The 22,872-nt window shown below is 37.5% G+C and overlaps 1 protein-coding gene across 3 annotated transcripts in view; it reads right to left on the reverse strand.

The window, feature by feature from the left end:
* Positions 1-22,022, reverse strand: part of LOC306870001 (FSD1-like protein) — a 36,881-nt gene extending 14,859 nt beyond the window's left edge. The window contains exons 1-6 of one of the 3 annotated variants that reach the window (XM_079417010.1): positions 21,898-22,022; positions 9,612-9,707; positions 8,951-9,082; positions 5,094-5,195; positions 4,589-4,611; positions 2,634-2,755 (exon numbers count right to left, since the gene is read on the reverse strand). In XM_079417010.1, coding sequence (XP_079273136.1) covers positions 2,634-2,755; positions 4,589-4,611; positions 5,094-5,195; positions 8,951-9,082; positions 9,612-9,707; positions 21,898-21,912 — 490 coding nt within the window. In that variant the 5' untranslated portion in view covers positions 21,913-22,022. Of the gene's footprint in view, positions 1-2,633; positions 2,756-4,588; positions 4,612-5,093; positions 5,196-8,950; positions 9,083-9,611; positions 9,708-11,043; positions 11,186-21,897 lie in introns of those variants that run through there. The other 2 variants (XM_079417009.1, XM_079417008.1) reach the window with 2 other exon arrangements.
* Between the last annotated feature and the right edge of the window lie 850 nt (positions 22,023-22,872).

A 22,872-nucleotide genomic window follows, 5' to 3' on the forward strand; every position in this document is an offset into this window, starting at 1 on the left:
TTCTGTATTCTGGCTGGTTATCAATATAAGCTGTTAAATAAATTGTTTACTTACGCTTGTGAAAGAACGAACGTCACAAATCACAACTTCCATTAAGAAAAATCCAATTTTATCTGTTAAAATGGTTTTGTGCATTTTTATCTAAATGAATCATGTCTTGAGTTTTGACATATCAGAGATGAGCTCTCTATACAGACTTAATCTCCAAATGACTGTTAATATTAATTTAAAAAATATCCGTGCAAATGTTAAGCTAGCACAGTCTTGGAAGATTACCTCAGTGTCAGCAAATTAATATTCACGAATTTTGTCTTATAATGGTGTCATATCAAAGAATCAGAGAGATATTTAAAAACAGAGAATCAGAATATAGTCTAGATCAGGGGTTGTCAGACTTAGGCACATCAGTGATTAGACAGAGAGAATAGTTATAACTTGTCTTGATTTGATATCTGAAACACTTAGTCAAGTATATCCTCTTCTTGTACTGTGATGATAGAGCTGAGAGGGGTGTTATTTTTCAGTGCTATTTAAAAAACATTTTTTGTCTGGATTTGGTGCATTTGTAGACCCGAAAGCCAGAGTGACTCACAAAAGTGCAGAGAGTCATCTTGACGCATGATTACACACATGTGAACAGCAGATGAAACAAGCAGTCAGTTCAGTGCAGTCACTCCATGCAATGAACCACAAATCAGTAGAGCTTATCATAACGTATGCAAATAGAACACTGAATCATTTGATAAAGCAATTCTAAAACTAACACTGAACTTTAACACTGAAAACTAATGCTTATTATAAAATGGATAGTTCCAGTCCTTGATTCTGATTGGCTGAGCTGCATTAGAAGCTGTTGTAAATTACTCTACAAACATACACCTTTGATTACATCTGTGTTGCTCTGCAACCACTTTGTTGCAACCACAACCTTTTCTGAGGAACTACATTGTTTGGCAGAAGAATAATGTTTTTATTAATACTATTACATTTTATTTGCTTTGTTTTATTTTGTGAAACCTTGCAACAAATACGAAACCATTTTATAAAAGCAATACGCCCCGTGAAGCCGTGTTTTACAGTGAATTTATAACAGCTAAGGGGGTTTCATGTTGTGCCTAACAACGCCCCTTAGCTGTTATAAATTCACTGTAAACCACGGCTTCACGGGGCATATTGCTTTACTATAGTCCTCTGCCATGAATGCATTTTAATAAAATGAAAAATTATGAAAATTTATTCACCTTCAGGCCATCCAAGATGTAGACAAGTTTGTTTCTTCATGAGAACAGATTTGGTGTAATGTACTTGATTCCATCATTCCATCACTTGCTTAACAATGGATCCTCTGCAGTGAAGGGGTGCCGTCAGAATGAGAGTCCAAGATGATAAAAACATCACAATAATCCACACCGCTCCAGTCCATCAGTTTACATCTTGTGAAATGGAAAACTGCATGTTTGTAATAAACAAATTCACCTTTAAGACGTTTTAATGAAGGATTTGTTTCTTACAAACACTCAGCTTTTCACTTCACAAGGTGTTAATAGATGGATTTGAGTCATGTGGATTACTTGTGGATTATTGTGTTGTTATTATCAGTTGTTTGGACTGACTCTCATTCTGACGGCACCCATTCACTGCAGAGGATCCACTAGTGAGCAAGAGATCGAATGCTACATTTCTATGATGAAGAAACAAACTCATATGTGACCCGTGCTGACAAAATGAGTCGGAATGCGCAAGGGCTAATTTTGAGCTACAGACAAAAAAAGAGAAAATTTTTTGCAGATTTTGATTGAATTTAAGGTTTTCACAAAAATGAGCCCTCGTCTAGTAACCCCAATGCTCCAAATAGAAATTAAACATCTAAATGTATCTTTTTTTGTACAATTTCTAAAAGGAGTACCTTTTTCTCTGCTGCTCGCTTCTTGCGCTGCTGCTGACTCACATATGAATGGCGCACATAAAGGCGCTTCCGCCAGCACGAGATCCCGATAAATATACACATACTGTACAGAATTACAGTATTTAAGTAGGCTATTCACGCAAACATAATCTGTGATGTCTTAAGTGAATGTTTGGGGAACAGCTAGGGAAAACATCTGATGTGTAACATTATATTAGATCCGTGCAATACAGTAGGACTTACTGTATATTCATTATTTTAATTTTTGGGTGAACTATTCTTTTAATAACTCTATTATTAAAGTTTTGTACTGAGTACCAGTGAAAAGTGACAGGGTTTACTTATTTAGCTGGCATGAAACAAAAGATTGGAGGTAATTTAACAGGTTTTTAAAGTAGTCAGGCCAACACATCAGTCACATGTAATATCCGAGTATTACGTTTATACTTTTAATATGTAAAATGGCATATTTTTGATGTTTCAGTAAACATAACAATAACATTCCTTTAAATGAATGTTAATATCCTTTGGGTGGGGAAACATTTCTATGAAGATAAGAATTATAATCATCATATTTACAGAGCAGGTAGATTCTTCTATCACAGGTTTAGTAACATAGGCACAGATGGCAGATGCTGGGTTGGAAAAGTCTTAGGTTGTAGGTTCAAACTCAAGATGGGTTGATCCTGTAATACAAGCAGCTAGATAACATTAGTAATTAGCTTACCAGGGAGGAACTTGAGGCCCTGCAGAAGCTGCCTCTCCTGACTGAAGTCCACCATCAGGTGGGTCATATTATCTGTGGCTTTGAGCTTCATAGTCAATCGGAAGGCAGGAGCCATTGTGACCCTAAAAGAGCAAAATATAATAGTTTAGATATATTTGTTATAACTACAGTTAAGTTGAGTCGTTTCATTGCTCAGAACTTCGATCTGTAGAGTGTTGCATTGATGATTGATTATTGTAGGCCAAAACCCATAAAAGAGTTAGCATTTTACTGATTTCATTGTCCCGAATCAATACATTTTTTAATGGGTTTTTGGTTAAATGCCTGAAAAAAGGTCTGTGGTGAAAACAAGCTCAAGTTCAAGTTTCATGTTTTTTTCTATGACATAAAATACATCAGTAATACCTTATGATTTTTAAATGCTTTACTTGTCTTAAAAAGGCGTTTGCTAACAAGTGCCTCAATGGGACTACCAGTCACCAAGCAGGTAAAATCATCTACTTACTAGTTCACTTCAACAGCCTCATTGTGTTTATGCTCATGTCCTGCAAACTATTCTAACTCTAACTTTCAGGGAAAATGTTTTTAAATAAAGACTGAAAGAGTTGTTTTACGCTTAACTGGTGGTGAAACTGAAAAGTCATGTAACCGTGGTTTAGTTAGTTCGGACTACAGATGTCCAAACCCGGGCCTGAGGGGCAAAGCATAATGACCTTTCATTTGGCCCGCCATACCATCATATCATGCCATACTGGAATAAAAAACATGTAATTGGAGCATTTCTTCATTTCTAAATTTTCTTTGCATTTTAACATTAACATTAGAGAACATGCTAACCAACATACAGAACAAATAAATAAATGTTAATATAAATGGATATAATGCAACATTTACTTTTAGCCCTCTGTCTTTAATCAAGTTTGATTTTTGGTGAAAAGTTTGTGCACCTTTGGTTTACAGCATACATTTAGTTTTTTACTTCTGGTGACCGTTGGTAATTATCATGATAAACAACGTGTAAGAATAATAAACTTTTGTTGGTCACAGACCTTATTTTCAGAAATAATCAAAGGCCATTGGAAAAAATACCAGGGTGATGCAAACATACCAGTTGGCCTACAAAAATGTCATCGCTGCAGCACTCTATGACCTATGTTCATGCTATATTCACATTTTTACATGCTCTCCGACATTTGGATCCCACTGATCAAGTGATTTATACTTGTGCTTCAGATCTCTGTGTAGCTACAGCAGTTGCAAACTATATAACTTTCCTTGCATTTTCCAACCCTTCGCAGGAAAAAACAAAATTTTTGCATGCTTCAGAGTCATAAAACCATAAGCAGTGTGTATTCATTTCACTTTCCATATTACAGCCTTCGCAAAGGGTGGGGTCTATGTAAATTATTTACCAATGTGGTGTAAGGTTTTCACCCTCAACAAATTATTTCATGAGAATCAAATTTGTAGTAGTTCCAAAAATTACCCCATCTCAAAACCTTTTTATATATATTTTTTGTTATTACTATATATAGCAGTTTCCTACGCCAAATAACTAAAGCTACTCACATACCGCTCATGCCTCGCTCATGCAGTGTGAAACAGGTGCTGGATAGCAGTAAAATATAATCTGTTAGCAGATTTTATTTCATTCATCTTACTCATTTTTAACACACCATAGTTTTAGTTGACATCCCCATTGCATAAATGAATAATTTCATCACGATTTAGAACTGTGTAATAAGCCTTACCACTTCCAATAATCAGGCTATATTACATGAAATCCTAATGAATGTGTCTGAATGACCTACTTAAAGGCACATAGACCAACCTAGGGTCAGACACCTGCACACACACACACATGGGTTGATCAACAGTGCAAAACAAACTATTTGAATGTATGTGTCATGCAGTGGTCACACAACCACATACAGAGAGTGGAACATATACTGTACCTATCTTTGATCTGTTTGGCAGCCTTGAGGATGAAGATAAAGAGGAAGAGAGGAAAAAAGAGCAGGTCGTTAGTATTGCCATGCAGGTGAAGTGTAAGCATGCAATTCGACTCAGTGCTGGACTGGATATGCACAACCACAGAATTGCACACAAAGAGGGCAAATCAGGATCTTAAACATATAAAGCACAAGTTGATGAGCAGTTTAACAGATTGTTTTTTATATACATATGAGTTTTTAATAGATTCACATTTAATTAACAGATGATAGAAATATAGACTTCTGTTTTTCATTTGCATTTGCATAAAAATCAAGTTCCAGACAATAAGTAGGATTAGTATTGTAGTTCTTGTTTAATTCTTGGCATTCTTTGGTTGCAGTTTTTAAATGAGCCACAGAAAATTAAATGGAAATTTGAAAAGACAACAAACCCAGTATTTTAATAAATTAAATAAATGATGCCTTAAGTTGCAAGTATCCTTTATCAAAAGCATCAAATGTCTACCTTTGTGAATTCCCCCTCGTCTGTAATGTGCAGCGCATTATTAGCAAACTCCAAAAGTTCCTCTGCACTCTCTAATGCATTGGTGCTTTGGGTCAGCTGGTTCTGAAGAAGAGACAAAGGTTGATCATTATTAGTGTTTTTGAAATGATTTGTGTTAGCTGAATATATCTTGTCTTATTTTTTCTAATCCAGAGAGTATAATCTTTTTCTATACAAAGCTTTCACTAAAATAATTAAAACTGGAATGAAAATTAATAAAGGTATTTTTTTTAAATATGCACCAACAAAAAAAAATGCTCCAAAAAAGCCCAGCGGTGGTGTTCCTGAATGAATCTGCATGAGTGAATTATTCAATGACACACTCAGTCAATTATTGAATCCATGAATTAATCTGTTTTTCAACAAATCAATTGAGTGCATGATGCAATGACTCACCTATAAAAGACCACCTACGGTATTAATGCAACTCAATGAAACATCCTGACCACTAAGGACCTGTTAAGACCTGAATCTACTTTGGGTGATCTGATCCCAAGTGAACAGCTGTAACACAATGTCAATTGCATTTGTCTCCAATGCATCTTCAGTGACCACTTGTGCCGGATTAAAGACCCATCTCATATCTGCTGAGCACAGAAACTGTCACTGTTGTTATTGAGCAAGATAAATTTCATGGTTGTGATACGAGTCATCCAACTGTCGGTAAATGGAGTCAAAGTAGCATATAGGTTGCTATTAAGAATTCTCAAATCAAATCCTTCAGGAGGTGTGAGGTTTAAGTGGTTTGATCCACAGATTCTCGTTTTACATTTCAATTTTACTTGTGCATAAAAGTTGTATAGAAACATGACATTACTTAAAAAGCTTTACCCTAAATGTCCACTGAACTGGAAGAAATCTGCTCACGACACCAGAGGTTTGTTCAGCTCAAGCTCCCTGACCAACACACACTACCGCATTCTCATGAAAACTCCTATTTAAAAAAAAAAAGGGGGACACATGTAAATTACAGATTTACTGTGTAGTGTAGGACACTTAACTGATTAAAATGGGAGTATTTGTGAGCTCACATGTAAACCTACAGTAACTGAATGACAGCTTCCGAAATTGTAACTATAAAAAATGGTTTTGCTGACTTTCTGTGTATAATTTAAAACCTTTGTTTGTTGATGATGCAATGAGAGCCAAAATTAAGTCAACCTAATACAATACTTTTCATGCTTTACATGTTACCCTTGGGAGATATCATCTATATTTCTTCGTGACCTGATGAAACTTACCAATTTGCAAAACTAACGCAATGTATAGTTGATATCAAAAACTGGATGACTAGCAATTTCTTCCTGCTAAATTCTGAAAAAACAGAGGTGTTAATTATTGGACCAAAAACGTTTGCATGTAATAACCGAAATTACTGTGTAATACTTGACGGCTGCTCAGTAAATTCTTCGTCATCAGTTAGGAACCTAGGCGTACTTTTTGATAGCAATCTTTCCTTCGAAAAACATTTTTCTAGCATTTGTAAAACTGCATTTTTCCATCTTAAAAATATATCTAAATTACGACATATGCTCTCAATGACCTCGAGGCTAGATTATTGTAATGCTTTATTGGGTGGTTGCTCAGCACGTTTAATAAACAAACTCCAGCTGGTTCAAAATGCAGCTGCTAGAGTTCTTACTAGAACCAGGAAGTATGACCACATTAGCCCGGTTCTGTCAACACTGCACTGGCTCCCTATTAAACATCGTATACATTTTAAGATCTTGCTAATTACCTATAAGGCCCTGAATGGTTTGGCACCTCAGTATTTGAGTGAGCTCTTATCGCATTATAGTCCTTCACGTCCGCTGCGATCTCAAAACTCTGGCCATTTGATAATACCTAGAATATCAAAATCAACTGCGGGCGGGAGATCGTTTTCCTATTTAGCGCCCAAACTCTGGAACAATCTACCTAACACTGTTCAGGAAGCAGACACACTCTGTCACTTTAAATCTAGATTAAAGACGCATCTCTTTAACCTGGTTTACACATAATACACTATTGCATTTCTATAATTCAAATCCATTAAAGGATTGTTAGGCTGCATTAATTAGGTCATCCGGAACCGGGAACACTTCCCAAAATACCCGATGTACTTGTTACATTGTTAGAAGAATGGCATCTACGCTAATATTAGTCTGTTTTCTTCTTATTCCGAGGTCACCGTAGCCACCCAGATCCAGACTGTATCCAGATCAGATGGTGGATCAGCACCTAGAGATGACCTCTACAGCCAGGACACCTAGATGAGCCCCAGAGACTGATCCCCAGTGAAGACCCTGTCTCCAAGGCGGCCATCGGGACAAGACCACAGGAACCAGATGAGTCCTTTGCACAATCTGATTCTGCTTTAGCCTAGATTTAAACTGCTGATTTTGTCTGGCCAGAGGAGAAGGACACTATTTCGACAAACTATTTCCCTGTCTAAATACTGTAAAGCTGATATAAAGCCCCCCAGCTTTATATCAAGCCGATGTAAAGCTGCTTTGACACAATTTGCATTGTTAAAAGCGCTATACAAATAATACTGACTTGACTTGACAATAATAAAATTACTGTACATAATAACATTAATTTAGTAAACTTAAATAGTAAAACATATCTGCCATCACACTGGTAATCACAATGTTTATAGCAGTGCATCCTTAATATTAAATGTTCTGAAATAGGTATAAAAAGAAAAAAAGGCTATTACAATAATGGTCAATTTAGGAAGAAGAAAGCCATGTCTAGCCATGTCAATGACAAATATTAAGACAGTGGTGTATAAGACTGATTCATGTGGACATAAAAAGTGATCAACCATATTTACAAATTGAAGAACATAAACATGAAAGACACACGGATGCTAAAACAAAAACCTTAAAAAGAACCCTATAAAAGGTTCCCGCTGCTGTCAGTAATGAACAACAGCCGGCATGTTTACGTACTGTTATGCGGTTAAGGATGGGAAGGGTGCTGATGGCTAATCACTTATCTGAGCTCATTTCTCTCTCTGGTATTGTTCCTGTTCAGTGGACTTAGAGGGCTGGGCACAATACTGCCATTACAGCACCATGACATCACCAGCCCAACCAAAGCTAACTATACACACACACACACTTATCAGAAACTTAAACAAAACCTCTGACTGCATGCACATGCAATCAAAGTTATGCTAAAACTAAGTCTATAATTCTGCTTGAAATATGAGCAGTGCTAGTGTTATTTTATAAGCATATAAGTATAGGGCTGGGGAAAACAATGTATTAATTTCTGTGATTAATATAGGCTCCTTAAGTCTTGAAAATAATTACAAATACATCTTTCCCGAAATCAGGCAACTGATAATGGTGTGCAGGTGTAAGTGCAGCCGGTACAACGAAACTGTGAATGGTTTATTAAATCATCAGGTATTCACGGACATATCTTCTTAGTACTAATGCTGATCTTCACATAAGAAAATATAAAAATCTTTCTAATGGTGCTTTTGATTTTGAAGCCCAAAAACGTGCATCCATCCATCATAAAAAGTACTCCACATGGTTCCAGGGGTTAATAAAGGCCTTCTGAAGTGAATCAATGCATTTGTGTAGGAAAAATATCTATATTTAAAACTTTATAAACCGTAATATCTAGCTTCCTATAACTCTCATACGCACATTAATGGGATAATTTTCATTTTTGGGTGAACTATCCTTTTAAGAAGAGTCTGTATTAGGATTGATATTAAACAAATATTATTTGAATTACTTATGTTGATTCTATAATAGTTTGGAGATTTACTACGTGTAAATACATGTGCCATTCCCAAAGTTGTTTGAGATAGTTACCTGAAGCTCATGTGATTTCCGGACTGTTTCCTGTTTGATGGTGTTTGTCATACTCTCCTTCATCTCATCCAGGATGGAGTAAATCGTGTCAAATTCCTCCTCTAAATCCGACACCACCTGTGTGGAGTTGACCTGAAACATGACAAAATTTAAAAATGAAGGGAAACCAAAATCAGTTTACCACAGTTACTAAGTAATTAAAACTTAAAGGATTTTTTTTTTGCCAAACCCACTCACACCACCAGAAACTTGCAGTAACAATGTGACCTAAACTCATTCATGTTCAAATAGGCTAGGCAACTTTCCAATGCTGCTAAAATGCTAAATCTATGGTAGATCATAGTCATGACATAAAAAGTTGAGATACGTATTCATAATTATGAGATACAACATCATCAGAGATAAGAAATTAAATTAATAGACATCATAATTATGACAAAAAGCCAAAACTATGAGAATATGAGAAATCTTTCATTTTTTTGATTAACTTGTTTGGTAATGACATTTGTTACTAGCCACCAGGATTAGAAATACCTCCTAACAACTCTGGTGGTGTAAACAGATTTGCTGCTGTATACAGTAGCTAATGTATGCAGTGGAATACAGTGTTGCTGAGTTTGTATATCGTAACTTCATTTTCGAGTGCTTTTAGTGTACTCACCTGAACTCGACCCAAAGTGTGATTCAGCGTTTCAATGAAATTCTGGATTTCCTCATTTTTGTTTGCTAATGTGGCAATTATCCTCTGTAAGGCATCCTGCAAAAAAACAAACAAACAAATCATACTGATGCTCATTAAGCATTTGTCTCTTTGTTTTGTTGTATTTACTGTATCAGTCCTATTGCTTGTCATTTGTTCCTTTGTGCTTATTTTATTGCTTACTGTTTAATTGTCTTCAACAATTCCTTGAGAATATTTTACCAACATTAGTTAGCCTTTTATTCATGTTTCACATGATACTAAATTGGCATCAATAATTGTGAGATTGCTCAGATATCTAAATACCAGATAACTCTATCACAATTAAAGATTCTGACTACAGCATCAGCCATATTGTTCATGCACCGATATGGGAAGGCATAGAAGAGTGCCAATCACAATACCATGAAAAGATTTTTGCCCCCTTTCTGTTTTTTATTTAATTATTTATTTGCATATTTGTCACCAGGGCCTGAAGTTAACTTTTTTGACCACCAGCCACTGTGGCAGGTGGATTTAAAAATCCACCTGCCACAGTAACTTTTTACCAGCCATTTTTTTTTTTTTTTTTTTTTTTTGCCTCATAAAGGTGAAAAATAGAAATCACACAAACATTATTCTTTAACTTGTAAGAATACACATTTAAGTGCTGTCAAGTTATTAACGAAATCATTATAAGTAATAACTCTTAGACTATATATTTTTTATCTTTTTATTCATTGATTTGCTGTGTCACAGACATAGTCATATGTCATAGTCACACAGGGATAGAAAAACAGGTATACACACACACACACACACACACACACACACACACACCGTGCTAACTCAACAGATATAAGTTAGACCTAAGTTACCGCAGCTCGTATGTAAACACATCACACACGGACACGGCTGTGTTGATGGTTGATTTAGTCTGTAGACAGTTCCTGGCAACTGTTAATTACAGCCTTCAGGAACCGTTAAGCAGAACTAAATGAATATTACTGGTAAAGTTACTGGGTACCGGACATTTTCTGACTGGTTCCCAACTCCCAACATACACACGCACACACATCTGTGACACACAAACGTAGTCAGAGAAGGGCATCATGTTCTTGCCGATCGCGTGATCGTTCCGAAACAGGAGTCGCATCTTCTCAAACTGCGCTGCTTTCATGGACGTCAGTGCCTTGACCGCAGCGGTCTCCTCCGGAAGCGCAGTCTTTGATATTTAGCAACTTATTGTGTGTAGGTGGCTTTTTGATGACTCGTGGTCCTTAATTGCTTCTAATTTTAAGTTTTTAGTCCCGATTACAAAAGGATTTGACTTCGCTTTCTCTGAGCCATACATACGGCAGTCACTGCAGTACATTTAATCTGTACTGCGGTCATAAATCAGCCACTCACGAACCTTGCCGTTGTCGCCACTTTGTATTAAAACGTTGTCTTTTACTTTTCTTTGACTCATCCTCATCTTTTTGTTGGTTGTTCGTTTCAGCCGTTCGTTTGTACCTTGAGCTAAAATCCAACGAAAAGGCAGACTTAAAAAAAAACAAAACAACAGACGCAAAAAAACAACAACTCAATTCTCATTGGCTACCCGCCAATGTGGCAGGTAGATTGACAGTTTTACCCGCCAATTGCAAAATTCACCCGCATTTGGCGCGTGGTCGGGTGTTAATTTCAGGCCCTGTTTGTCACACTTAAAAGATTCAGATCATCAAACTAATTTTAATATTACACAAAGATAATGCAAGTAAATACAAAATACAGTTTTTAAATGATGAATCATTTATTAAGGGAAAAAAGCTGTTCAAACCTACCTGGCCCTACCTGAAAAATTAATTGCCCCCTCCTGTTAAATCATGAAAGATCTGTGATTGACCACATTATTTTACAACCCGAATTCCGGAAATGTTGGGACATTTTTTTTGAATAAAATGAAAACTACAAGACTTTTAAATCACATGAGCCAATATTTTATTCACAATAGAATACAGAGAACATAACAAATGTTTAAAAGGAAAAATTTTACACTTTTATCCACTAAATGAGATCATTTCAAATGACAGGGGGGCAACAAAGGGCTGAAAAACCAAGGCTTTGCAAATCTCATCATCTACAGTGCATAACATCATCAAAAGATTCAGAGAAACTGGAGAAATCTCTTTGCATAAGGGACAAGGCCGAGGGACCTTTGTTGGATGCCCGTGGTCTTTGGGCCCTCAGACGACACTCATCGGTATTCTGTCATTGACATTACTAAATGGGCCCAGGAATACTTCCAGAAACAACTGTCAGTAAACACAATCTGCCGTAACATCTGCAGATGCCAACTAAAGCTCTATCATGCAAAATGGAAGCCATATGTGAACATGGTCCAGAAGCGCCGTCGTGTCCTGTGGGTCAAGGCTCATTTAAAATGGACTGTTTCAAAGTGGAAAAGTGTTCTATGGTCAGACGTGCCCAAATTTGACATTCTTGTTGGAAATCACGGATGCCGTGTCCTCCGGGCTAAAGAGGAGGGAGACCTTCCAGCGTGTTATGAACGTTCAGTTCAAAAGCCAGCCTCTCTGTGATGGTATGGGGGTGCATACGGTATGGGCAGCTTGCATGTTTTGGAAGGCACTATGAATGCTAAAAGGTATATAAAGGTTTTAGAGCAACATATGCTCCCCTCTGACATATGCAAAACCACATACTGCAGCTATTACAACAGCATGGCTTCGCACTAGAAGACTCTGGGTGCTGAATTGGCCTGCCTGAAGTCCAGATCTTTCACCTATAGAGAACATTTGACGCATCATTAAACGAAAAATATGTCAAAGACGACCACAAACTCTTCAGCAGCTGGAAACCTGTATCAGGCAAGAATGGGACCAAATTCCAACATCAAAACTCCAGAAACTCATAACCTCGATGCCCAGACGTCTTCAAACTATTTTGAAAAGAAGAGGAGATGCTACACCATGGTAAACATGCCCCCCTCCCTACTATTTTGACACCTGTATCAGGCATCCAATTTGAAATGAGCTCATTTTGTGAATGAAATTGTAAAATTTCTCAGTTTAAACATTTGTTATGTTATCTATGTTCTATTGTGAATAAAATATTGGCTCAAGTGAAAAAACGTCCCAACATTTCCGGAATTCGGGTTGTAGAAAGCGGAGTTAAATTTCACTAGCCAAACCCAGGCCTGATTACTGCCAGACCTGAATCAAGAAATCACTTAAATATAACCTGTCTGACAAACTGAAGCATGCTTAAAGAGCAACACATCATCTAAAGAAATTTAAGAGGAACAGATGAGAAACAAAATAGTTGACAGGAAAGGGTTATAAAGCCATTTCTAAGGTTTTGGGACTCACAGTCAGAGTCATTATCCACAAATGGAGAAAACTTGGAACAGTGGTGAACCTTCCCAGGAGTGGCTGGCCTACCAAAATCACTCCAAGAGTGTAACGACAACTCATCCAGGAGGTCATAAAAGAACCCAGAACAACATCTAAAGAACTGCAGGCCTCACTTGCCTCAATTAAGGTCAGTGTTCATGATTCAACAATAAGAAAGAGACTGGGCAAAAACGGCATCCATAGGAGAGTTCCAAGGCAAAAGCCACTACTGACCAAAAAGAACACAAAGGCTTGTCTCACATTTACCAAAAAATATCTTGATTATGAAAATCATTCTCCTTCAGAAAATCCTGAAGGAGAATGTCCGGCCATCGGTTTGTGACCTCAAGCTCAAAGCGCACTTGGGTTATGCAGCAGGACATGGATCCCAAACACACCAGCAATCCACCTCTGGCTCAAGAAAAACTAAATTAAGGCTTTGGAGTGGCCAAGTCAAAGTCCGTACTTAAATTCGATTGAGATACTGTGGCATGACCTTGAACCAGTGGTTCTCAACCTTTTTTTCCACCGGGCCGCACTATGGTCCAAGTGCAAGTCTCACAGGCCGCATGCATGTCATTTACATATTACGTCATCAATACAAAACAACCAGATTTATAATATTATTTATAGCCTAAATATTAGGATATCTAAACGATTACATTTATTAAAATAAATAAATAAATAATTCTACTCACCATTAATAAAACACCTGATGCTGTCGGGAGCTGACCGATTTTGTGAAATTCTGCTGCGCACGGAAGCATGACTTGACACGCGACATTACAGAAAGTGCACAAATGTAGCCTATGTTGATCCAAATATGGAAAGCATTTTCGAATTTAATAATCTGAGGTTCTCTCCAGATATGTTTTGCCACATTTCTGTAATTAAGGATGATTGCTGAGTAGTAGTCTATGGGTGTTTCTTTTTACCTGAACATCTTCAAGTGAGTGGCGGGGGGCAAACCGAAAGTTGATGCCGAAAGTACTCTCTTCACTGCTGATGCTGCGACTATTCTTGTTTGAATGCGTTCCTTCACTGGCATTTTCCACATTTCGTTTTCTCCCTTAACAAAATTGTCCATTCTGATGCTCAGTTTTACAGAACTAATGGCTGCTGATGACTATTTGAACTGAATTCTGCCAAAGTGTGTGCTTGTAAGTGTTCATTAAATGCGTAACATTGATTACATGAGTACATAGGCTAGATCTGCTCATGTCTGAAAATAATATTTGAAAAACTAAATTATTTTACATAAAAACATTATAGCTTATATTTGTTTAGTAAATTTTTAAAGTAATGTAAAACTAAAATGAATTGTAAAACTGAAAGTTGTTTTTTAATTGTGTTCAGCACATAGACTGTAACATTCAGCATGGTGGGCAGCATTTGGATTCGTGACGGGCTGCTTGCGGCCCATGGGCCGCGGGTTGAGAACCACTGCCTTAAACAGTGCTTTCATGCTTGAAAACCCTCCAATTTGGCTGAATTAAAACAATTCTGCAAAGAAGAGTGGGCCAAAATTCCCCCACAGCGATGTGAAAGACACATTGCCAGTTATCGCAAACACTTGATTGCAGTTGTTGCTGCAAAGGGTGGCATAACCAGTTATTAGATTTAGGGGCAATTACTTTTTCACATTGATAACCCATTTTTATTTTGCATGTCTCACATTTTTCTACTTGCATGACACAAGTCTTGACGAGGTCTCACATTGCCTGGACAATGCCTTGCAATGTGGCCAGCTTTTTAATATGCATTGCACTTCTTGAGCCTCCAACTCTCTTATTTCCAGTTCCAGCCCCTCTTGTTTGCACTGGTGCTAGGGAGAACCTCTGAGAATTTTGCCTTTTCTAAATTTTTGACCTTTCTTGCAGTTATTGCAAAGTCCTTTTTTGAACATTTTGTTTATTGTTTTTTTTTTTTCCAAGTTAAACACAACATACAAAATGCACTGCCCTATAACATGCCCCAGGACCTCCAACCCATAGTGCAACAAATAAGCGGTAAATAAAATCAAACAAGAAAACATAGCAAATTAGATGATATCTAAGCATTCTGTATTGCAAAGTCTTTCTTGCAGAGGTCTGTCACCTCAACTTTGTTCAGTATATGAACATCAACTTTGTTAATGGATCAGCCACCTTTCCTTCCGTGTATTTTGCCATTTTGGAATATTTTTTTTAATTGGGACACTGCTAACTCGTAGGGCTCATCCATACATTTTCAATCTCTTTCATGTTCTCTGTAAGTCAAAAACACACTACTTTTGTGTTAAACTTGTAAACGGAATACCTAGTAATGTAAACTTGCAGAGAAGACCAGAAAAAGACGATCTTCAGCAGGATTTAATGAAATTGTGCTATTTCAGTTCTCAAGTCTAATGACCAAAGGATACGTTGCTTGTCCACATTTATTTGATGACACATCAATCTCAAGTTAATTGCATCCCATATCACAAATTATATATATTTTAAAAATAAATATTTTAATATATTTTAAAACACTATTCATATGCCTTTGCTATTGCTGTGCTATTATAAAGCAGAGGAATTTTGACCTATTTAATATATATTCATCTCTGTCCTCTAAGGCTTGTTCACTGTGTCCCATATGGCTACTCATGTGGAAACTTCTCAGATGCTCTGCTTGAGGAATAACACTGGTTTTTATTTGCTATGCAATACAGAAATACAATACAGACCGTCTTTAAAAACTAATAGCACCAAACAGAGATCAATAAACCCTGAAAAAATTAACTAATTTTGATACCAGGTCAATAACTGCTACCACAGACAGGGAGCTATAAGAGATGGGAGTTGGTCATTTGAAGTGTGCAGCACAGATGCATTATTTTATCTGATTGCTCTCTAGTGAACCATCACAAGTTTGCAGAGTTTGCAAGTTCACTGTTGGGATTGCTTCCACTTGTGAACTTGTGCAGCTAACAAATGCTGGCTCTTCTAGGTAATGCAGTGCTAGAGAATTTGCCTGCAAGACATTCTTTTCATCTCAGAGTCAAATACAATCTGTAGTCTCATAAATAGTTTATAGACAAGCTATCATAAGAGTGTAATTTTAATTTCCTCATCTGCCAACATAATGCTGGTTAATCTAGTTTAGTTTAAAAAAAAATTTTGATGATGCTTGCTCACTTCATTATAAAGTATGTGCACACAGGCTACAGTTTATGTAATGCCCACCGGTGTCATAACATAGGCTTCTGAATTCTCCATATGGTCCCTTTAAGGAGAAGTGCAGTAATGCCACCGCTGCAGGTTTCTATGACATGGCTAAATGCAAAGCTAATCAAATTTAAGTGGAGGGAGACAATGCTCTGGTCAAAGGAGGAAAATAAGCGAAAGGAGAAGCTTGTGATCCAGTAACTTTGTGGATCAGGTAAGTCGCTGTAATTCAGAGCATCTTAAAGGGGACCTATTATGTAAAAAAAATTCACTTTTCCTCCCACTCGTTTTTTATTCCCCATAAATCATGTGTCGTAGTGTCGCAGAACAAGGCTTCGTTCGCAAAATCTACACAAAGTGACGTCACAAAGACCCGACTGTTGACGGACAATGCCCTGTTAGCACAGAGAACTTTAGTACTAGATTAGAACTAGACTACTAGTACTAGTACAGGACTAGATCTGCTAAGCACGCTGCTGTGAGAATGTAAGAAATGCTGTATGAATAGCCAGCAGCCATATCACCCTGTAGCCCAAGACTGGTTGCCCACCTGAATGGGAGGCCGCCTGAGAAAACTAGGTTGCTGCTGGAAGAGGTGTTAGTGAGGCCAGCAGGGGGGTCTCACCCTGTGATCTGTGTGGGTCCTAACGCCCCATTATAGTGACGGGGTCCTTCGGATGAGATGTTTTTCACATCCAGCAAGCATTTTGGCGATTGTAAAGTTCATCCACTTCGTCTCGCAGCACAAAGCACTGGAAAGATACTTGCACACTGAGTTCACAGAAATTGGTGGTCTTCTTTTTAATATGTGGCTCTAGTATCACTAGCAAAACATCAAACTGAGCCCCTGACATCCTGAAGTAAACTTTGAATTGCCCGTGATAATCCCGCTGCTCCTTAATAAGAGCTCTCTTTCCTCTCTATATATCAGGATTGGATGGACCCAATATTTTCTTTCTTTTTAAGGACAACAAAATCATCCTCTCTGCTTGAAGACACATTTAGTACCGTTTTGCGAATTTTTTCGCAAACGATTAATTAATACGCATCGGACTCAGTGTGCAAGGTTTCTGTGCGTGATGAAATTTTTAGGATGACGAATACGAAAAAAACGCATGCGTAAATTTCGGACTCCGTGTGCAAGGGCCTTTACAATGAAAATAACTTATATAGCATAGGTTATGGTTATCTTTAGGGTTACTAAGTTATTATAATAAGTACACTGACGTAGAACAGGACTGTTAAATAAAGTGCAACCACTGTATTAGCATTTGTGAGATTCTGTGAGCAGTCATTCCAATTTAGAAAGTGTCACTAGACTATGGTCTCTTTAGAGATGTTAAAGGGCATGTGCTTCACATCCTCACTAGGGTTGGGTATCGTTTGGGGTTTTTTCGATACCGGTGCCAAATCGATACTTTTAAAATGGTACCGGTGCCTAAACGGTGCCTGAACCGATACTTATAAAAAAACTAATAAATAAAAAAAATAATAATAATTAATATTTGGATTGGCCATTAGCACTAAACACATGATGTCTTTTTCATTCATACTGGACTCCAGAGGGTGCCATCACACAAAACGACAAGACACGACAAAAACACAGCTCCGATCACAGCATCCTCCATCCTCCTGTTGTTAACGTTGTTCTTTGTTTATATTGTTGAACGCCGCATACAAATGACGTCGCTGTCAACCGGCTTAGGTCACTTCTAAGTACCCACTGTCGGTGCGAATGCAACCCTTTAAATAGTACTGGGAAATAGTTCGCGCAAAATCTTTAGTACTGTACTTTTAGTTCTGGAACTAAAGCAGTGCGAAAGGCCCCATTGGTACCGGGTTTCGGTAGCCAACCCTAATCCTCACTGAGAGCAATAAGCCTGCTAATGATGAAATCCTAGAACATCATCATACTTGGCTGCAAACCACCCAAGTGCACGCACGCTACCCCATCAGGATAGCATCATCCACAAATAGCAGCTCAACAACATCCAGGGCCTTCCGGTATGTTAAGGTGAATATCATCCACACCCTGCACCTTGCCACTCTTTTGACTTTTTAACTACCTCAGCAACTTCAGTCAAGGAAATGGGCAATGACTGCCCTGGGTCTTCCATCCCAATCTTAGTGTATGCATCAAATCAAACACACAGCCTTTCAAAGTATTCTCTGTTTGATAGTGTGCGCAGTAGCTTCTAGTGTCCAGTATTTGCACGACTTCTCTCCAGAAGTTATGACCAATTAAAATAACCTTCAAGACAAGGTCTTGAGCTACTGTTTCATGTCTCTGTTGTTTTCTGTCAAGCAACAGCAATTATACGCATACGCATGTCATATGCATTTGGAACAACATGAGGGTGAATAAATAATGACAGAATTGTCATGGAATTTAGGGAAGAATGTTAAACAGAAATGTAACTGGTACTTTTAAAGTTGTTGTTGCTTCTGCTATATATACCTGTACCCTACCAACACTGAATTATTGATACTACATCCACAGGTTTCTGTACAAAATGCCTAGTGCTTGCAGTAGAGGCTGGTCAAAGAAACCCAATATGCATGAATAACAAAGAGGAGTAAATGCTTATCAGATCAGATGCTGTGAGAGAGAAGCATGTCATGATTAAGCAAGCTGAGGGATTAGTTCAGCAGAAAGGACAATCACTCTCAATGAACTAATATGGATTTATTTCTTATATAAAATATCTATATATTACACTAAACATATGGAGTCATAATATTATCAGTATGGATGTTTACAAAAAAAAGATACATACTCACTTGCACACAATACAATATACAAATGAAAAACAATAAATACGCAAGCGTGTTCACAAATTTCAAAATATTTTCAGATGTGTGAATCTGCATTTTCAAGCTTTCACATATTTCACCGAAATTGTTTTGCTGAGGTAGCCAGTTGTTTTGTAATGAAATTATGTATGTTGGAGATCACACCGTTATGCAAAAAGGTAGCACAAGCAAGATATGAAATGTAGGCTATCTCATATGCTAGGCTATGCCACAATATAACTCTAATTATAATGTACTGCACAACTACTTCTTCTCAATATAAAACACAAAAACATAACATTCACAGGGGTTAATAACACACACTCTTCACAGAGATGACCATTTTTCAAGCACTGTACAGATACATACACAAAGTCAACAATAGGGTCGAGATTGAATGACGTAGAGCATACTATTTTGGTGAGACGGTGCCTAATTCCCTCAAATCCACACCACACTCTGTAGAGAGAGTGCTAGTTAAGGATAAAGGCTTCTGGGCCTAATCCAGAGAGACTGCTCTCAGATTCAGACTCTAATCATATAGACACATCAAATACACAACCTTTACACTAGTTGGGTTTGTCCCAGCTTGCATTTCCAAAAACAGAAGTAATCAACTGTGTTGTTGTCATTATCAAAGCTAGGAATGCACAAGATGCATCTGAACTTATTCTAAATGCTTATCATTATGGCTGAATGCGTCTGGTGCTTAACACAAAATCACAAAATCGTGTTTCTCAAATTGAGGGATTTCAATTGAATTTATTGTTATATGAAGAACAAAGTAATACTATCTATAGCAATACTGTTTTTTTCATTATGCCCTCATCCTACACTTTTGCTACTCTTCAGATGCTTTTATTATTCTACCTTCGTGCCAGACCCAAAATGTTTGATCTGCAACTATGAAAATCAATCATAAATATTTGGTTACACTTTATTTGAAGATGTCCTTGTTACAGTGTAATTATACAATTAAATACTGATCAATATTAATTAACAACATGATAAACTTCTCAACGTGACTTGCATTTAATACTGCTGAGGAGAGCAAGTCTCTTACTATATTGGTTAGGATTACAGTTTGGTTTAGGGTCAGTCAGTTGCATGTAATTATGCATAAACTACTGTTAGTTCTATAACGTAATAAAAATAAAATGTTACCAAATACTCATTATTCCATGTTTAAAGTCGCAATGAAAGTAGTGACAGATCTTGTAGTCAAGAACATGCTTGAGATGAAATATGAGACAATGAGACATGTGATGTGTGAAGAAAAACAAAGAAATAACCAAATAAACATCATGTGAGCAGGCCCTGGTGTTTGTCTCGATCTGTTGAGGATGTTTGCCATTCAGATGAGTTTTAAAATGGCTAAAGATTTCACACACTTGAAACTGTCTGTCTGTAACATTCAGCTTGCAGTTCTACAACTCTAAGCTTAGTCAACATAAAACTATTGACAGCCAAGTGCAAAGGGAAACACGAGAGGGCATAGCTGACCTAGTTCAAACATATAAGTCAGATTTGATTCAAACTATCTGTAATTTGCTCTTTGACCACACCAGATCCACACCCTGAAGTGCAGAATTAGAAACCAATAGATTGTAATAGATTCACATGCTTACACTTTATCACTAAGGAGTTTATGGAGGCCAGTAAACCTGATCTAACTTTCAGGGGCTGCAATCTGATCCCCTCACGTTTCCTCTGACTGCCAGACTCCAGATGAGATGGATTTTGAGTTGCAGGTGAACACAACGGCCACCCGTTGAAAAGTCCAATGTTACACCCTGCATCGCCTTTGAAATCTGACTCCTTTGAAGACCCACAACGGTATGACCCACTTCCTGACAATACAGTCAGATTGCACTCGTGTGCTATTCCCTTCCTCGATTAGCCCTGATACAGCAAACATGCACATACGTGTATTTCCAGGGTTTTTTACATACAACACTCTCCCAAATTATCCAATAATAAAAACATGACCACAAAAAAGCAGCATAATAATTACTGCATTATAACTAGTCATTACACACCATGTTAAACTTCTCAACATGACTTGCATTTAATACTGCTGAGTGAGGAGAGAGTAAGAGCATTCACTAATATACAGAGATGCAACACACCTATGCAAACACTCAAGACAAAGATGACTTCGACTGCTTCCTCGAAGGTCTATCACAGCTATCATAACACAATGTGGAAGAGTAGCAGGAATTAAATGCCATGTGTGTGTTTAGAGATCTGTTTCTGTTCATGTTATGTATTCCTCACTTCCCCTCTCTTTATCTACTTTTACTAAGTAAACATGGGAGCGCAGGTGCTCTGCAATTATAAAAACTTATGACATGCAATACCTACTACTCTCATGCAACCTGTGTTTTCAGTTAAATGTTAATATTTAGTCATTTTACTCTCTCATAATCTGTATCGTTGATCAACATAACATATTTTATAGAATGGGACACAACGTTGAGCTACTGTAATTTATATATAGCACAGAATATAGCCCATTCGTGTTATGTAACAAGGGCTCATAAAACGGGACATAAAGGTAACATTTGTACAACCGGCAACACAAAACACATGGGTGCCAGAGTCGGTCTAATATAAATGCTCTTCATGAATATAGCTGCCTACAGGTCAAACACTATTTTTAAAACGCCAATGTCAATTCATAAAGGCCTCAAGACCAGTTGACACTGTGTGCATATTCGTTTTACATTTCATTGGTATGAATGTAAAGCAGGGTCTATTTCCAGAGCCGGGCGATTATTAACGGTGCTGCGAATAAAAGCGATATGATAGAGTAATAAACACATGATTCCATCACAATGGACATTTCAGCTATTCGATTCCATCTAAACACTTTAAATATCTGCCACTTACTTTCTGAGAGTCCATTACGAGGATCGCAGAAGACCTGACTTCAGCTCATGAACTGTTGAGAATGTCGCCAGCAATGAAGGCGCTCGATGATTCCCTCTGGAACAAGGAGGATACTGAGCATGCGCAGTGTGTCTCGCTCACAGAGGACTACTATACAGCAATCTATGCGCCATTACGTCACCAAAGTGTGTGGACTCGTCTCGGAGGAGGACTACACCGGTGGAGCCTGGTCGGGTTACACACCAGGGGACCTTCTCCAATGGCTGTACACATAAAACATAATGTCAATATATGTTAAAATATTGATTGAAGTATGTTTAAAGGGACAGTTCACCCAAAAATGAAAGTTTTGTAATAATTTACTCACCCAAAGGTTATTCCAAATCTGTTTGAGTTTCTTTTCAAAGCACAAAAGAAGATATTTTGAAGAAAGTTGGTAACCAAACAGATATAGCCATTGACTTTCATTATGGAAAAAAATGGAAGTCAATGGCTTATTTTATAGCTTATTATTCACATCTGCAGGATATCCAACCACAATGTTCAAGTCTGGAGGTCATGAAAACTTGAGCATCACTGAATGTCACGAGTTAAAAAGTCACATCTGAAGATGATGTTGGATTTGTCAAAAATTACCAACGGCAACCAAAAGAAAATTAATTAAGTTATCTAACAATCAATAAATATTATTCAACAAAAATAAAAAATAAGCTACTGTCAACACAAAAGCACGTTTAAACAGCTAAGGATAGTATAGCCACAAATAAGGAGTCTAAATCTACCCAGCACATAATTAACTTGAATCAATACACAACAAAACCGCCATCTGGAACAGTGTAAAAAACAGCACACGCTTCAGTGAAGATCAGTGAGCATTCATTCACCCTTGCTCTCCTCGAAGACCAGTCGAGGAGTCCCGATAGAGCAGTGATGAGACCTGATCCAGAGAAAATGAACATCTACTGCCACACAGTG

The sequence above is a fragment of the Barbus barbus genome, assembly GCF_936440315.1.
Source record: "Barbus barbus genome assembly, chromosome: 5".
Classification (NCBI taxonomy): Eukaryota; Metazoa; Chordata; class Actinopteri; order Cypriniformes; family Cyprinidae; genus Barbus; species Barbus barbus.